This window comes from Vigna radiata, unplaced genomic scaffold (genome assembly GCF_000741045.1).
Source record: "Vigna radiata var. radiata cultivar VC1973A unplaced genomic scaffold, Vradiata_ver6 scaffold_304, whole genome shotgun sequence".
NCBI classification, from domain to species: Eukaryota; Viridiplantae; Streptophyta; class Magnoliopsida; order Fabales; family Fabaceae; genus Vigna; species Vigna radiata.
The window spans coordinates 190,434-205,780 of record NW_014543811.1 but is presented as its reverse complement, the minus strand read 5'-3'; the positions used below and the strand labels follow the sequence as shown (position 1 = coordinate 205,780).

At 34.4% G+C, this 15,347-nt stretch overlaps 2 protein-coding genes across 2 annotated transcripts; both read right to left on the bottom strand.

Annotated features, from left to right (window-relative positions):
* Nucleotides 1–243: 243 nt before the first annotated feature.
* Nucleotides 244–3,227, bottom strand: LOC106754899 (patellin-6). The gene is made up of 4 exons (XM_014636968.2): nucleotides 2,288–3,227; nucleotides 1,561–1,685; nucleotides 1,152–1,293; nucleotides 244–965 (listed from the first exon to the last, which is right to left on the bottom strand). Exons 1-4 carry the CDS (start codon nucleotides 3,032–3,034, stop codon nucleotides 675–677), a joined length of 1,305 nt encoding a protein of 434 aa, XP_014492454.1. The 5' UTR covers nucleotides 3,035–3,227; the 3' UTR covers nucleotides 244–674.
* A 3,948-nt stretch (nucleotides 3,228–7,175) lies between these two features.
* LOC106754912 (pentatricopeptide repeat-containing protein At3g18020) lies at nucleotides 7,176–10,037 on the bottom strand. Its single transcript, XM_022778099.1, has one exon. The coding sequence runs from the start codon at nucleotides 9,854–9,856 to the stop codon at nucleotides 7,940–7,942; it is 1,917 nt and encodes a 638-aa protein (XP_022633820.1). The 5' UTR covers nucleotides 9,857–10,037; the 3' UTR covers nucleotides 7,176–7,939.
* Between the last annotated feature and the right edge of the window lie 5,310 nt (nucleotides 10,038–15,347).

The following is a 15,347-nucleotide window of genomic DNA, read 5'->3' as shown; positions in this document are numbered from 1 at the left end:
AAAATATTTACTTTTAACAGTGCTAGTGGGGCAAAATACTTAAAATATGCTGAATCTGACTCGTAAAATTCAATATACATAAACGAAATACTATTTTAAAATCATAATCTTTAAAAAAAACACCATTTTAAATGCTATTGATAATTTTTTTTAAAAAAAAATTGATTCTGTATTACCAAACCATTGCAGAATTCAGACATCACAATCAATGCATAAGCGAAGGAAAGATGGTGCATCATTGAATTTCAACATCCAGAGCCCGTGAAGTCTTCATTGGTCTTTGATCACCGTTCAGATGCAGGGACCATACATCATATCAAATCAAATCCATTCATAGCAGGTAACACTCAATTCAATTCTCTTCTGTGAGCAAACTAAAGTACTTTTACTTTCCTCACACATGCCACTAAATAACAATGCCGCTGACAAAAGTCATCACAGTCACGACCAAATACTAAAATTGTATAAGCAAACCAACTTGCTTTTTCTTATGTACCAAATCATCATGCTCTACCACGTTTCTTCCATTCTTTTTACATTATACTAATACAATACTAAGTTACTACCTTTAACTTGCCTCAACCAAGTACAGAATCATAACCCAAAAGAGTTAAAAGCTTAGAGAATTAATTAACTGCATCAGTAAAAGATTACATTTTGTGTAGTTGGTACAATTATTTGAGGCTTAATTGAAGCTCTGAAGATGGTGTGTTGTTGCATTTGCGCACAAAATAGCGATAAGCAGCAACTTTTTTCTTCCTTGAGGCAGAGTTATCAACAGAGAGTACCATTTTGCCAGCTTCTTTTGATGTGAAAGTGTTGTGGATTGCTTCTTCTGTGGCCATAATCTTCCTTGCCTTATCAACTGCTAAGGTGTAGCTACCTTCTGCAATTGGGACAAACTCAGCACTGTATTCCAGGTCCCAGCCTCCCACCACTATATCCCATGTAATTGTTGCACCACTCTATCACCACCCAATAACAAAAAGTTAACAACAAATCTATGATCTTTTCCATATGTACCATAACACAAGCATTTAAAGAGTTCAACCACCATCAATTTTGCATTTTCTTTTGATATACTAATGCATTTTAATTAAATTCAATTCTCATAGGGTAAATGAAATGAATGAACTTAAGAAAATTGTAACCTCAATTCCTTCTATTTGTATGTTCACTTTCTCTCCCCCTTTAACTGTGAACTCAGAAGCAGGTTTTGGGGGACCATTCTCCAAATCGCTGGATCGACTCAATCCACCATACCGAACAGGAATATTCTCGGGCCTTATAAATCTGAACAAAAGACAATAACAATAACCCCATCTTAAACTACAAAAGCAAGAGATATTGTGGGGTAAGAAGCATTTTGTGTGGTACAAGTCTAGTTTAACACAAAGGGTAACAAGGAAAGACAACTTCAACACAATAAAAATTCATGAATAAAACAAAACATCACACAAAACTGTAAGATAAAAGTTGAGAGCCAACTTGAAATCTTTCTATGAATAAGTTTTAAAAGAAAGAAGGCCTTCCCGAATCACACTTTCAATAAAAATTTACTTGTAGAGTGTCTCTGCAGCATTTCCCTCCTTAGAGATCAAAAACTTGCTCTTGGTTCTTTGGGTCAGAAACGGACTGAACATTGAATACAACAAGCTGAAGTACCATGGCACATTGATGAAAATCTGAAACCAAGAAAGTAGTGAAATTCACATCACACCAAAACTAAAAGGTGTAGATGAAATGACAAAAATAACAAGCAAAGAACAAATGATCAGTTTGAGCTAAACTTCTGTACTAAATTAAAACTAACTTGAAAAAATTAAAGAATATCAGCAAAACTTAATACATACATTTTTTTTTTCCAAGATTTTAAATCGCAGTAGCAGTTTCATACTGTTCTTTAACAATACAAAGAAATGCAACCTATGCAGTAACAATTGTGGTAAAATTCTTGACATTGGCCATAATTGCATTCATGAAGCAGCTTTAAGATCTTGGTTTCTGTTCTTTTACATAAAAGTTTTATTTATTCTAATTTTTGTTTGCATGTTACAAAACAGAATAATCCTCTGGCTTCTTGTTCTTCAATATCAAGTTGTAAGAGACATCATTAGCTACATTTAATAAAGTCTCCACTTTCAATCACACTTTTTAGTCGACAACAGTCCTGGAACAAAGAACTTGATTGATAAAATACAAACCACTCTAACCAACACAGTGATGGTAAGTTTACTAATACGTATAGATTTCCAGCTAAAACTAACAAAATAACATAACAAGGTACCTTGCGAGCTACCATTTCAGGATAGTTATCTTGGAAGAGAGAGAGTATCTGGTTAGAAGCGACCCTGAGTTCTCTCTTGGGCATGTCCTTGAGGTCAGTGACCTGAATGAGAGAGTTGACCCCACCGGGTTTGAAGTGAAGCATCTTCACCCCTCTCTCCAGAACCTGAACCCTCCACCTTAAGAACCTCTTCAGCTTCTCCTCATCCCCGAACACTCTCTCATACATCTCCTTATCCTTGAACACCCCATAGGCATTGTAGCAAACAGGGTGCCCCTCTCTATCGTACCCGTGAGTGTATGCCACCACTCCTTCGAGCTCCTTGAATCCCAGCTCCTCCTCCACAATGTTGTCAGCTCCGAACTCGGTCCTCCACGCAAGGCACTTGAGGAGCATGTTAAGGGCGTCGTGGACCCTGAAGTCCCTCGCTCGGAGGAACTTGAGGAGCAGCACGTCGCCTCTGTCGCCGCCGTCGACCAGGGGCACGCCCCACATGGAAACGGGGTTGGAGGAGTCCGAGGAGGCGAGGAGTTTGTCCCTGAGGTCTTGAAGGGCCTTTTTTTCGGAGGGTTTGAGGTGGGAGACGAAGTAGGTGTCCTCTTTGAAAGAGGGGGCTGTCATGAAGGAGGTGAATGTTGTCTTCTTTGAAGGCTTTGGAGAAGCTTCTGTAAGGTCCTGGAAAGGTGTGGAAGAGGGTGTGGTGTCCATTGACGGAGAGTGGGGATGACCCAGATGAAGTTTTTGCATGGGAATGGGGAATGTGGGTTGGTTTTGTGGCAAAGGACACAGCTTTTGTATAAAGGAGAGGGATGGAAGGGAAGGGAAATGAGGACACAGAAAAGGAACAGCTTTCTTATATGTTGTTAAAGTGGTTTTTTTGGTTCCTCACCTTCTTTTTTTAACTCCATCTTCTTTTTGTAGAGAGTGAAGCCACGCGCTGGTTTCAAGCAAGACTGAAGTGTTTCGAGCTCCATGTTTTAAGTTTCAACCTTTAAACAGAGTGCAGTTGGAAAGTGATTGGGGCAGACGCCGCTTTGGCATGCATGCTAATTGAACAATTACTAAATAAATCTTTTTTTATTAAAATATGCTAATAATATAAAATGTTATATTATTTTTTTTAATTGTTGCTCTTAAGAAAATTTATTGAGGAAATCATTTGGCATAAAATTTTATATATAAAAAAAAAGAAATACAAAAACATGAGAGAGAGAAACTAAATTGTGTTTTCTAATTTTTTAGATTAAGAAAAAACTTTAAAACATTTGACAAACAATTTCGGGTAAAGATAAACCAAAATAAATAAATAAATATATCTTGGCAATTGTAACGAAGAGTTTAAATTAAACACTAACATTCATAGGAAAGAATGCTACATGTTAACGAGTTTATCAAATAATCAAAATTCAAAAAGACAGCAAACTAAAATTGTTAAAATTATTTGATCATCGTTATCACAAGCTTTTAAATTAAGAAAATGGCTACAATGAACAGGTGTTTATCTAGAAATTCTCCTGACGTAAATGAACTTGCTGCTAATTGTTTATAGTGTGCTTCTATTTCCAGAAAATAAGGAGCAAAGCTATTTTATAGTGAAAATAATAATTTGATAGGCCATATATAATTAGTTAATAAAAACATAAAGATATTACATATATAAACTCAAACAAAAAAACCATGAATGTCTTTTGCCCTAGGGCATAGGTAACTCACTGTATTTAACTTTTTGTTCTTTTTAAACATTAAAATCATTTGAACTAAATAAAAACATCCAACAATATATACCGCGTTACAATGCCATAGTCCATAAGCTTTGCAGACATTGTTTGTCCTTAAATCCTAAAAGACACAGAACCTATATTTGTCGTATGTTCGAGGGAACAATTTTTGTCTGCATATGCATATGCATATATAGTTTGGATGAAATGCATGCATGTATGCTATGGCATGGATAATCAATTGATCTGATGTAGACCATTAAATTAAAAAAAAAAAAAAAAAAAGATTTGACAGAGCATAAATCACTTTCAAGTGAATTTCTTTACGAAAGATATTGATACAGCGAGTAATAAATATTAAAACTTGAAAGTGATTGCACAGAGGTTTGTGCATGTATTGTCAAATATGAAATTCTGCATGTGAAAGTATTGCACATCCAAGAGTGGTCACGTATTCAGCAGGCATATAATATATGTGGCCAACATTGTCTCCATTGTGACATGCATGCATGAAGAAGGTCTTCTAATTTAGTTCAAGGTGAAACTGAGCCAATCTTGGCATGACCAAAAGTATGAATAAGGTCTTGCAGGCTTTGGATTTTGCTCGCTCCAAAGCAAGAAACATTGTAATTATTACTCAGACACCGAATCTCTCTACAGTTTCCAGTGTGGGAAGCTCAGAATATAGCGTGGTCCAGTGTCTGTGACCGTGACCATGGCTCACGCCAGGGAAATTAACCGTGACTTCAAAATTTTTGGAATCAAACCAATGGAAAACAGAAATCCTTTTCTATATACAAATTCACTCAACTCTATGTATATATAAATTAACCCTAGTTTCTATATATACAAATCATGTGTCCTCATCTCCAACACTAATAGACCACATACACCCATTCCAGACATATAGGTCAAGTGTCTAATTCTAAGTTTCTCTAACATAATTTTTGCAATGTTAATAAGGAGAAGGTGAATGATTTTATGAAAACCATAAACTTATTGTATAAGTTTTTATATGATTATAAGAAATAAATAATGAATCTTATATTATAACTATTTTTCACTTTTTTAATATTAGATAAATAAATTAAATCCATTTTCGTATTAAATGACAATATATATTTAAATTGTTTTATTTATAAATTATTTCAAGTATAAAAATATTGATTGTTTAATTAAATAATTTACAATGATTTAATATATAGACTGTGTCTTCATGTTGTATATATTTTGAAAACTACAAATGACCAAATGTATATATTTGTTTTGTCGTGTTATAGTCTAAGCATATCTCTAGATTATGGTTAATGGTAAATGATATTAAGCTTTGTGAAATTTTAGTAAATAGTTGTTAAGAAAGGATAATGATATTTTGACAATATTTTAATATTATTTACGTGTCCAAAATTACTTCACAATCAATTATAATAGTCATAGACACTAACATAGACCAATCAAAGAATGACACGTTAAAATGTTGTCAAAAAAATATTGTGAAAGTATCCGTTAAGAAAAGATGAAAAGAAAAAGTGGTTAGTCTTGTTTTGTTTGGTGTTGTAGAGGTAAAGGAAGATAGAAGAAAATAATTGAGAGAGTTGCCTAAAGGAAAAGGCATAGGGAGATAGCAGTAATGGAGTTAAAGTTTGTTGAGGTAATGGGTTTTATTGTGAGACTGGAGAGTACTGGTACTGGCTTATTCAGAGACAAGCTGTTGAATACTCTTATACCAAGTTCCAAGACAAGCATTTTGTGTCTCCATCATAGCCACTAAACTTAGAAACATGTAGCAAGAAGGAGTACTACTACTACTACTAATACACCTTCTGCAGAATCACAAACTGGTTTGAAATGTCTGAAGCATTGAAAGGTCAGGAATATCTCAAATTCCTGAACATGGCTAGAAGCTAAAGGAGAAGTACACAACCCTTTGTAATGGGTTAAATGATTTTGTTTCAAAGTTTTTAGAAGCAAAGTAATAATTTTGCAGTGTGCAAGTGTATGTTGGTCATAAAAAACTGAAAAAGGAAGTTTTGGTACTGAAACTGATGATCAGCTTTAGAGTTGAAATGCTTTTCAAGCAAGTGTGAACATTTGACTACACTTTCTTCACTGTCACACCTAGCTGTAATACATGGATATATATAAAGATTGTTTGGCTCAAGTGATTGAAAACAAACAAAAGCGTATATTGAATCTTTGTTTTATCTTGCCTGGATGATTTAATAGAAAGTAAGATTGGCAATAACTGAGATTGGGATTAAGGTAAAGAATTTGCTTTATGAACTAAGAAACATCTATGAGAAACAAAAGCCGATGTTTTTATCAGTTAAGGTTATAAATGTTGGTGTAAAAAAAAGGAAAGGGATAAAAGATAGTTTAAAATGGGTATATCATTCTTTACCTGAACTACATCAATGTCTCATCTTAATTAGTTTTTAAGGCTAAAATTGTTTTTTAGTCTCTAATTCCTATTACAAATTCATTTAGATCTTTAATTTTTACTTAATTTAATCTTTTAATTTGTTTAAATGATTCAACTTTTAATTAATTCAATTTAGTCTTTTAATATTTTAAAATGATTCAACCAATTTTTTTTGTTATATTGATATTAGATTTCTGTTAAAACTTATATATAAAATCACTCTATTTTAAAAGTCTAGATATTTAAATTAATTTTAATTCTTAAGTAAAGTGATTTAAAATATAAATTTTAATGGAACGTGAATCTAACGAATAGAAAACTTAATTAGATTATTTTTAAAACCTAAAAGGCTAAATTGAACTAAATAAATATTAAACATTTAATTACATTTTTTTTATAAGAATTAGAGGATAAAAAAATATTTTAGGCTTTCTATTAAAAAAAAAAAAATCAACCATGATTCCTTTCATTCTAAAAAAGTTATTTTGAAACGTCCTTTCAATTAGGCATAAGAAAAAAAACTATTATCTGAATGTACTCAAAAGAAATTTGGATGCATGGTTGATTTGTTCGAATGTGAATATAAAATTAGATAAATAAAATTAGATAAAATAGATAATAATAATAACTATAATAATAATAATAATAATGAAGTTCAAATAATAAACAAATTTTGTGAATATTTCCAAAAAATGATGTTTTAATATTTATATTTTCAATTTTATTTTTTATACGATGATTTATCAAATCCAAATACTTTACCTAAATTAATCCACAACCCGAACAACTCATGTCCTATAAATAACTATATTTTCGTTTCAATTGCTTACAGTAAGACTGAAAATAAGATCTAAATTTTTGTCTCAATTGCTCAGAGAAGGATGCAATTTGTTTTTGTGGGATGGAACATCATACCTCAAATATTCCTATGCAAATCTTTCTACCTCTCACTCTTTGAACTACAAAGATCTAAAAAATTCTTTCACCAAAATTGTTTAAAAAAGAATCTCAAAAAACTAATCAGAATCCTATAGTACCCTTCTTTTCGTACATAATAATTGTCGCAACTTATTTCAAGTAATTAATGGATAGAACTTGCGGTAGAAGATTTCCTCTTGTGGCTTCATTATTGGAGCTTGTCTATGTGCCTTTCGTACATAAACTAGTGTTTGATATATGCCATGCAATGCTGACTGTATAAATCTCCTCTCCTTGCTTCTCTTTCAGTAGCTTCATTCATCACAAAATTTATCTCAGACTCGCATAATTTTTTCATCTCTGTTCAAGATCAAATATCATCGTTTCACGCATATCAGCTGAAGCACGGCTTAATAACCTACTTTCGTGTTTATATGTAGAAAATCCAGAATTTTACCATTGCTCCTCATTGATATTGTGCAAACTTCAAAGCTCCTTTTATGCATGCTTTAGACGCTTTGAATCCAACCACGAAATTTTGTTGATATTTTAAAGCACAAACCAAATTTCATTTACTTCAATCCCGACTTCATGTCATGCCTCATAAAATACTGACATGGTAGGATCTTCAGAATGGATGTCCTTCCCCACTTTGCCATTTAACTTGTCAAGTATTCTCCATGTCACAGAATCAGGACTGAGACCATTCTTTTTCATCTCTCTGACAATCTGGTAAGCTTCACTTTTCAGACCAAGATTGCACGCACAGTTGATCAGAATATTATAACTAAATATATTCGGAGAGACCCCAGAATCTACTAATTCATATAAAAAATGGCAAGCCTCGTTAAAATTGCCAGAGCGGCAAAATCCTTTCAGAATTGCTGCATAAACAAAATTATCATGAACCCCTGAAGGCCATATAACATTGTGCCAAAATCTCTTTGCTTCTTCTACTTGATCAGATTCACATAGACCTTCTACCACAACTGTATATGTGGTACTATCTGCCGTAATGCCATCATTTACCATGTCATCAAGAACCATCAATGCATCATTTGGTCGCTTTAGTTTGAACAAACCCCGGAGAAGGGCATTATAAGTCACAACACTAGGCCTTATACCATTTTCAGGCATCAGCTTATGAAACAGATCTAGAGCTTCATTGATTCTTGCAGCATCCAACATACCAGAAATCAAAGTCGTGAAGGTCACAACATCAGGTGCAGCAAATTTTCCTATTAACATGTCATGCAATACCTTTGATGCTTCATCAACCCTACCCATCTTGCAAAAGCCATTGATCACCGTGTTGAGGGTGATCACATCAGCATGACACTGGGTCTCAAGCATAAACACAAGTACATTCAAAAGCTCTGTTGGGTTGTTCACAAGACAAAGAGCTCTCAAGTAAATGTTGTAAATCCTAGTCTTGTCAACACCTTTCTTACTCAGCATGAGTTTCAAAACTTCCCTCGCCTTGTCCACATCAAACACTTGGCAAAGAGCTTCCACGAGTACCTTATAAGTATGCTCAGATAAAATAAACCCAAATTCAGCTCCTTCCTCTAACAACTGATAAGCCCTCATACAATCACCATCCCTGCTAAGCCCATGAATGACATAATTATACGACACCTCACTCGGAACAAACCCTCTTTTCCTCATTACGTAAACAATCCTAGCTGCCCCATTATGCCTCCCAACTCTGCAAAGAGAATCCACCATCTGTCCATAAGCAACCTCCTCAGAAAAACCACTCCCGAACGGCAACTCCTCGGCAATCCTAAACACTTCACCAAAAAACCCCTCCCTGCACAAGGAATCAACCAAATTTGCAAATGCCGCGGTCTTCACAGAATCTTCTGCTTCCACACTCATCATCTCCCACAACCTGCACATCAACTCCCTCCCACCTTCCAGATCTCTCTCCCGAAGAACACCGCGAATCAAAACACTACAGGTCACCGAATTCGGCTCCACGCCACTCTCAAGCATTTCATCGAACACCTTGCGCGCTTCCCTAATACTACGAACCAAGCAGTACCCATTAATCAAAGTGGTGAAAGAGACAACATTTGGGCGATGGCCACGACTCTTCATGTCAAAAAACAGCCTGTGAGCGTCCAGGGGTTGATGGGCACCGCAAAACTGGTCCATCAGACGGTTGTAGTTGACCAAAGAGGGAACGAAACCGGGCTTGGAAGCGATGAGGGATTGGATGAGGCGCCACGTGGCGTGAGGTGTTCGAGAAGCGAGCATGCGAGCGAGGAGGACGTTGCAGGTGCGCTCATCGGGGAGGGAGCCGGAGGCGAGGGAGAGGGAGAAGCGATATTGCGCTTCGGAGAAACGGCGAGAGTCGCAGAGGGAGTGAACAATGGTAGCGATGTTCTGGTTTGAGGGTGCATTTTGGGACTGGTGAAATGAACGAGACGAAGAGAGGTTTGAGAATTGAAGGGAGAATGCAATGAGTTTGGGCCTGCGGAGAATTGGCGCGAAGATTATGTGCATTGTTGCAGCAGCGAGTGAAGCTGAACCAACTGGGTTGCAGACATGTCAACATAATTCAAAGGAAATTCCAAACTAATAACTGCTTCAAAAATCATCCCTTCCCTCTTACCTCTTTAGACGTGATCAAGTTTCTCACCTTTTGATTCACATTTCAAGATTTTAAATTCAATTACACACCAAAATCGATCTCAAATACTCATGTTTTATGATCTGATCTCCACAAATAAACTATTATACTGTAATTCAAGTTTCAAAATTAAAACTGTTGAAGAATGAAAACTAAATAATGATTTTAAATAGAGATTTTTCAATATATATATTGAAAAATCTCTATTTAAAATCATTATTTAGTTTTCATTCTTCAACAGTTTTAATTTTGAAACTTGAATTACAGTATAATAGTTTAACACATTATGTCTATTCATAATGAGGAGACCAATTTTTCAGAGAGAAAAAAATCAAAGTGTACAAGCACTCCACATCCTACAATTTTAGCATCAAGGACAACCATCCATTCTCTTAATTAAATGTTTACATGTGACTCAACGGATGAGTTCCATATGTCTTCCCCTTGTTAAAATCCTTCTAAATTTGCATTCAAACATTATAATTCTATCAATCAATCTATTAACTCTTCCAAAGCTAGAATGTTTATAGTTAATCAGTAGTTTGTATACGAAGATTTTACATTCACGTGAAATAAGTGTAGAAAAAAATATAAACAAAATTTTGTAACACTGGTTAATTAATTCTCTCAACTTATAACTTTTTTTTTCCTCAAACATAATGCAAAAAGAAAACTCTTTTAAGGTTGTTAGAACATTAGTTGGCTCATAAGACAACTTCTAAATTTGATTTAATCTTTCAAATGTAGCAACTCAAATTTATTTTAATATGCATTCATTAAATATTCCATAATCATATAATCATAACACTAGTGCAAAAACGATGTTTAATGTCACCCACAAGACGTCGATTCGAGGGAAGCCCGACATATATGAGTGGACGGTGGCATTACCGTAAATAAGTAGGTAACATAGACGTCGGTTTCATGGGAAGGCGACGTCTATGAGATTGTAGACGTTTGCTATGCCCTACACTGATGTCTAATGGCCTGAGGTAGGCGAGAAGACAATCTATTGACGTCGGTTTTAATGGGGGGCCGACATCTACGGGGCTGCAACTAACGCTCTTCACCTAATTCCCAGACCCTTAGACGTCATGTAGTCAAAAAGCGACGTCTATGGCCTGTCTGGAAGGCGGGACGACAAAAATTTATGCAATTTAGACGCCGGTGTTTAAGGGGCCAGACGTCTATGTGCCTGTAATTAATTATGTTCACCAAACTCGGACGTCCGGCAGAAGGGTACCGACGTCTAAATTATTATAGACGTCGGCGCCCCTTCACAACTGTCGTCAACATCCCTGATAGGAAATGAAACGTCAATCGGTTCAGCTTCCAAGATGTCGGCTCCCCTCTGCACCGACGTCTAATGGGCATTCAAAAAGTTAGTTTATAAGTTAACTTGGTCGTCGAATTCGATAACCGACGTCTAGGTGACTATAGACGCCGGTTTCTGGAGCAACCGACGCCCCATTTCATTTTAAATAAACCCCAGACTCTTCGTGGCATTGCAGTTTCTGATATCGTCTTCCTCTTCTCCTTTTTCTCTTGCGGCACCTCTTCTTTTTCTCTCTTGCGGCACCTCTTCTTTTTCTCTCTTGCGGCATTACATTATTGTTTCTGATAACATCATCGTCTTCCTCCTCTCCTTTTTCTCTCTTGTGGCAGAGCATCCCAGGTGCGTGGTTTTTTATGGTTACCGTTTATCCTTTGTTAGTCTTTCATCGATTATCTTCTGGTTCAACTGATTAAAATTTGTTTTCTTTGTGTTGTATTTTAGTGCAGTTTTGTTCCTTTTTTGGATAACGTAGTACCACATTCTTCCTTTGCTAGCTGTCTCCAAGAAAAAGCGGCGTCTTTTGGATTTATGGTGACATTTCGACCCAAAAACGAAACTGGGTCGTTGCCCAGTTATCGTTTCACCGTAATTTTTCACTCTTGCAGTTGAAAATGGAACTAAGCAACAACCCAGGTTCGGTTTTGGGTCCAAATGCCATTAGAAATTCAAAAGACATAAGCTTTTTATTGGGGGAAACTAGCAAAAGGAGAGTGTGCTACTAGGCTATCCAAAGATAGGAACAAAACTGCACTAAAACACAACAATTGTATTAGACGTGGGTTAATGCAAAAATCGACGTCTAAAGTGACCTTAGATGTCGGTTAGTGACATGTTCGAAGTCTTTATGTGCATTTAGACGTCGGTTAATGCGTAGTCCAACGTCTATATTGTGCCTTTAGACGTCGGGTTAAGCCTATACCGACGTCTAGTGATGTCGGACATGGCACTAACTGACGTCATTATAGACGTCTATTGAATGTATGTCCGATGTCCCATTGACGTCACTGGTAATGACGTCGATTGTTTAATAGACGTTAAAAGTCCAAAATAACCGACGTTAAACAGCGTTTTTGCATTAATATAAAGTCTTAATAATAATAATAATTGTTTATTCATTCTTCGGTTCTTAAAGCTAAAATAAATTCAAAATAAACTCATAAGTATTTCAAAACATAAAATAAGAACTAATACTTTTTAAAAAATTAAGCGAATTCTCTAACTAAGATATTTCTATATGAATCCTTCAGTCTTTCATTCCACTTCTTGTATTATTGTCACCTTCAATGTCTACCACTGCTCTTGTATATAAAAATATATGATCATCACATTAAAAAGGAAATAAAAGATACACAAATGTAAGAGTAAGTTAAAGATTAAAAAAATATGAGAAATAATATACTATAAATAGTAACATATAAAACTAATTATGAATAATATCAAATTGATAGAAAATAAGTTCTTAAGTCATCTTGTCTATTTTTTCATATATTAACATATAAATACTCACTCAATCAACATGAGAAATACTCATCAATCAATCAACATAAAAACTCACATAATGCATTTAAAAAAAGAAAATTAATATGAAAGGATTAATAACTTATAATAAAGATTATCAAAACAAATCTGTGCTAAAAATCAATCATTAACTTAGTCCTTCTCATTTTTCCATTTATATCACTACATTACTTTAGTCCAATAACTCACTCAACAATACATTCCATTACATGAATCGGCTCAAAACACAAAGAGTTCTCATTCATCAATTCAAATACTAGGCATCAATCCACATGACTCAACTTAATGGCTCAAACAAACGTCAGTCAAAAGCAACTCAACAACAAAATAAATATAGACTATGCTTCTGGAAGACCAATGTATTAAATGGACTCATGAAACTCTACATTTGTCATACTTACCATCATCTCGTTCTTTTCTATAACTTGTTATCAAATTGAATTCATGTATCTCATCTAGCTGTGACAGGGTTAACCTCACTACCTCCCTGAGTATGATTTGTTGAGATTGATATCACGCAGCGAAACGTTTGAAAACGGACAAAAACCAAGAGGGGATGGATGAATTGGCTCTATTAAAAATTTGATTTTCTTTTAGAAATTTTATTGAACAATTTAAGATCATGAGATGTAGAGATAAGGAAAAGTACACAAAGATTCTACTTCCAATTGTTAATCACTATAAAAGAGTTATTAACCTTTCACTAAAAATCAATAACAATTTACAATGGAGAAATAATGATTGGGGTTAGAAATCACCTCTCTTAATAGATAAGAGATGAAAGACATCTCCTTTTGACATACAAAAAGATGAACAACTTGACTTTGCTTTGTAGGTATACTCCACCACTTAGACACACCAAGAAAGAGCACTTCCTCCTTCAAGCACCAAGTTCACAAGCTCTCTTTTCACAAACACCCACATGTTCCCTTAGGCACACAACTCTAGTACTCTTAAGTGAAAAGTTTTTCTCTAAGAATGGTGAAGAACTCTATTTATAAGCCAAGGTTCATGCAGGGTCAGAAACTGAAAAGACAACTCTTAACTGCAGTAATAATCAATTATCAAAGGTGATAATCGATTATTTTAGGTCGTTATGGATTTTAATAAACGTGATAATCGATTATCCTTAGTGATAATTGATTATTTTTTAACCTTGGACAATTATAACTTTCGGTGATAATTGATTATCCTGAGAGATAATCGATTATTGGCGATTTGAAGTGTTTTCTCATTTTACACATGATAATCGATTATCATTCATGATAATCGATTATTGCCGCAACATAGCTATACCAAAAAGAAATTCACAAGTCTTCTTATGATGTACAAGTGAAAGTAAAGGCCTACTTCAAGGTTTTCTATAAAAATGCTTTAATAATGTAGGTAAATAATCCTTCAAGGCTTCAAGTGCATCATTATCAAAATCTTTTCAAAGCATTAATGCTTCTCATTGGTAACATGATATTTTTTCATATCAAATCGTCTCGCTTCCTTTTACTCTGACCACCTAATTATCTTCTGTGTGAGTTAGGATAGTCTCATATTACAAATCCCCTTAAATACACATTGTCTTACCCTAAATTAATATTTCTTTCTTGAAAATAACTAATTTAAACTACTACATCACAACCAAAATTTCTTAAACAAGCATACATCGATGGACACAACTCAATCCAATCATTATTTCAAATTGAGGTATGAAAGCATCATAGATTTCTCTAACATAAAATCTGTAAAATTCTAAAAATTTCTTGAAAAGATCACTTATGTAATCGATTACACTCGACATGTAATTGATTACCAAAGAAGGTAACATGTCTATTTGTGTTCCATATTAACTTATCAATCAAACATAATTTCAAAATCACAAGTTCTAACTATGTAACCCAAATCAAACAATGCCAAAATAAATTCATAAGCTTTTCAACAATAGATACCTCAATAAATTTCACATTTCTTAATAATTCAATTCTTCGTATCTTCATATTCAAAATTTTCTATGTTTCTACCCTCTTTTAAGTCTTACCCTTCATATTATAATAAAGTCATAAGTCACGGCATCAAACACACTCAAACAATCAAACCCAAAGAAATTACTTAGCCATGCTATCACAAAAATCACATTCAATCAATAAAGTTTCTACTAACCTAATTGTTCCATCAATACTTTCATACCAAGTTCATAATGTAACAACATCAACTATTACATCGAACTCAGTAGTTTCACCCCCACTTAGGAACTTTACAGTACGAACCCAAAATCTCTTCCTCTTACAAATTCTTAACTTTCTATAGACCAAGGAAAATATCACTACTATAGATATTATGCATTATACTTCTCTTAAGAAATTATCATATTTGCGTCAACATTCAAACACAACAATCATACCATCAATTAATATCTTTTCAAAAATAAAACATTAGATTTAAAAAATGAAATTACCTTCCTTTACTTGTTAAAGTTTGTCTAACTTTGTTTTCCAATTCTAAACAGCGTTACAGACAAA

Bases quoted from the DNA above. Each gene is read 5' to 3' on its own strand.
- LOC106754912 (XM_022778099.1), bottom strand. From the start codon at position 9,856: ATGCACATAATCTTCGCGCCAATTCTCCGCAGGCCCAAACTCATTGCA.
- LOC106754899 (XM_014636968.2), bottom strand. From the start codon at position 3,034: ATGCAAAAACTTCATCTGGGTCATCCCCACTCTCCGTCAATGGACACC. The intron at 1,686-2,287 runs GTACCTTGTTAT...TCTTGGTTTCAG, and splicing joins CTGAAATGGTAGCTCGCAAG to ATTTTCATCAATGTGCCATG. The intron at 1,294-1,560 runs GTAAATTTTTAT...TCTTTTGTTCAG, and splicing joins GCTGCAGAGACACTCTACAA to ATTTATAAGGCCCGAGAATA.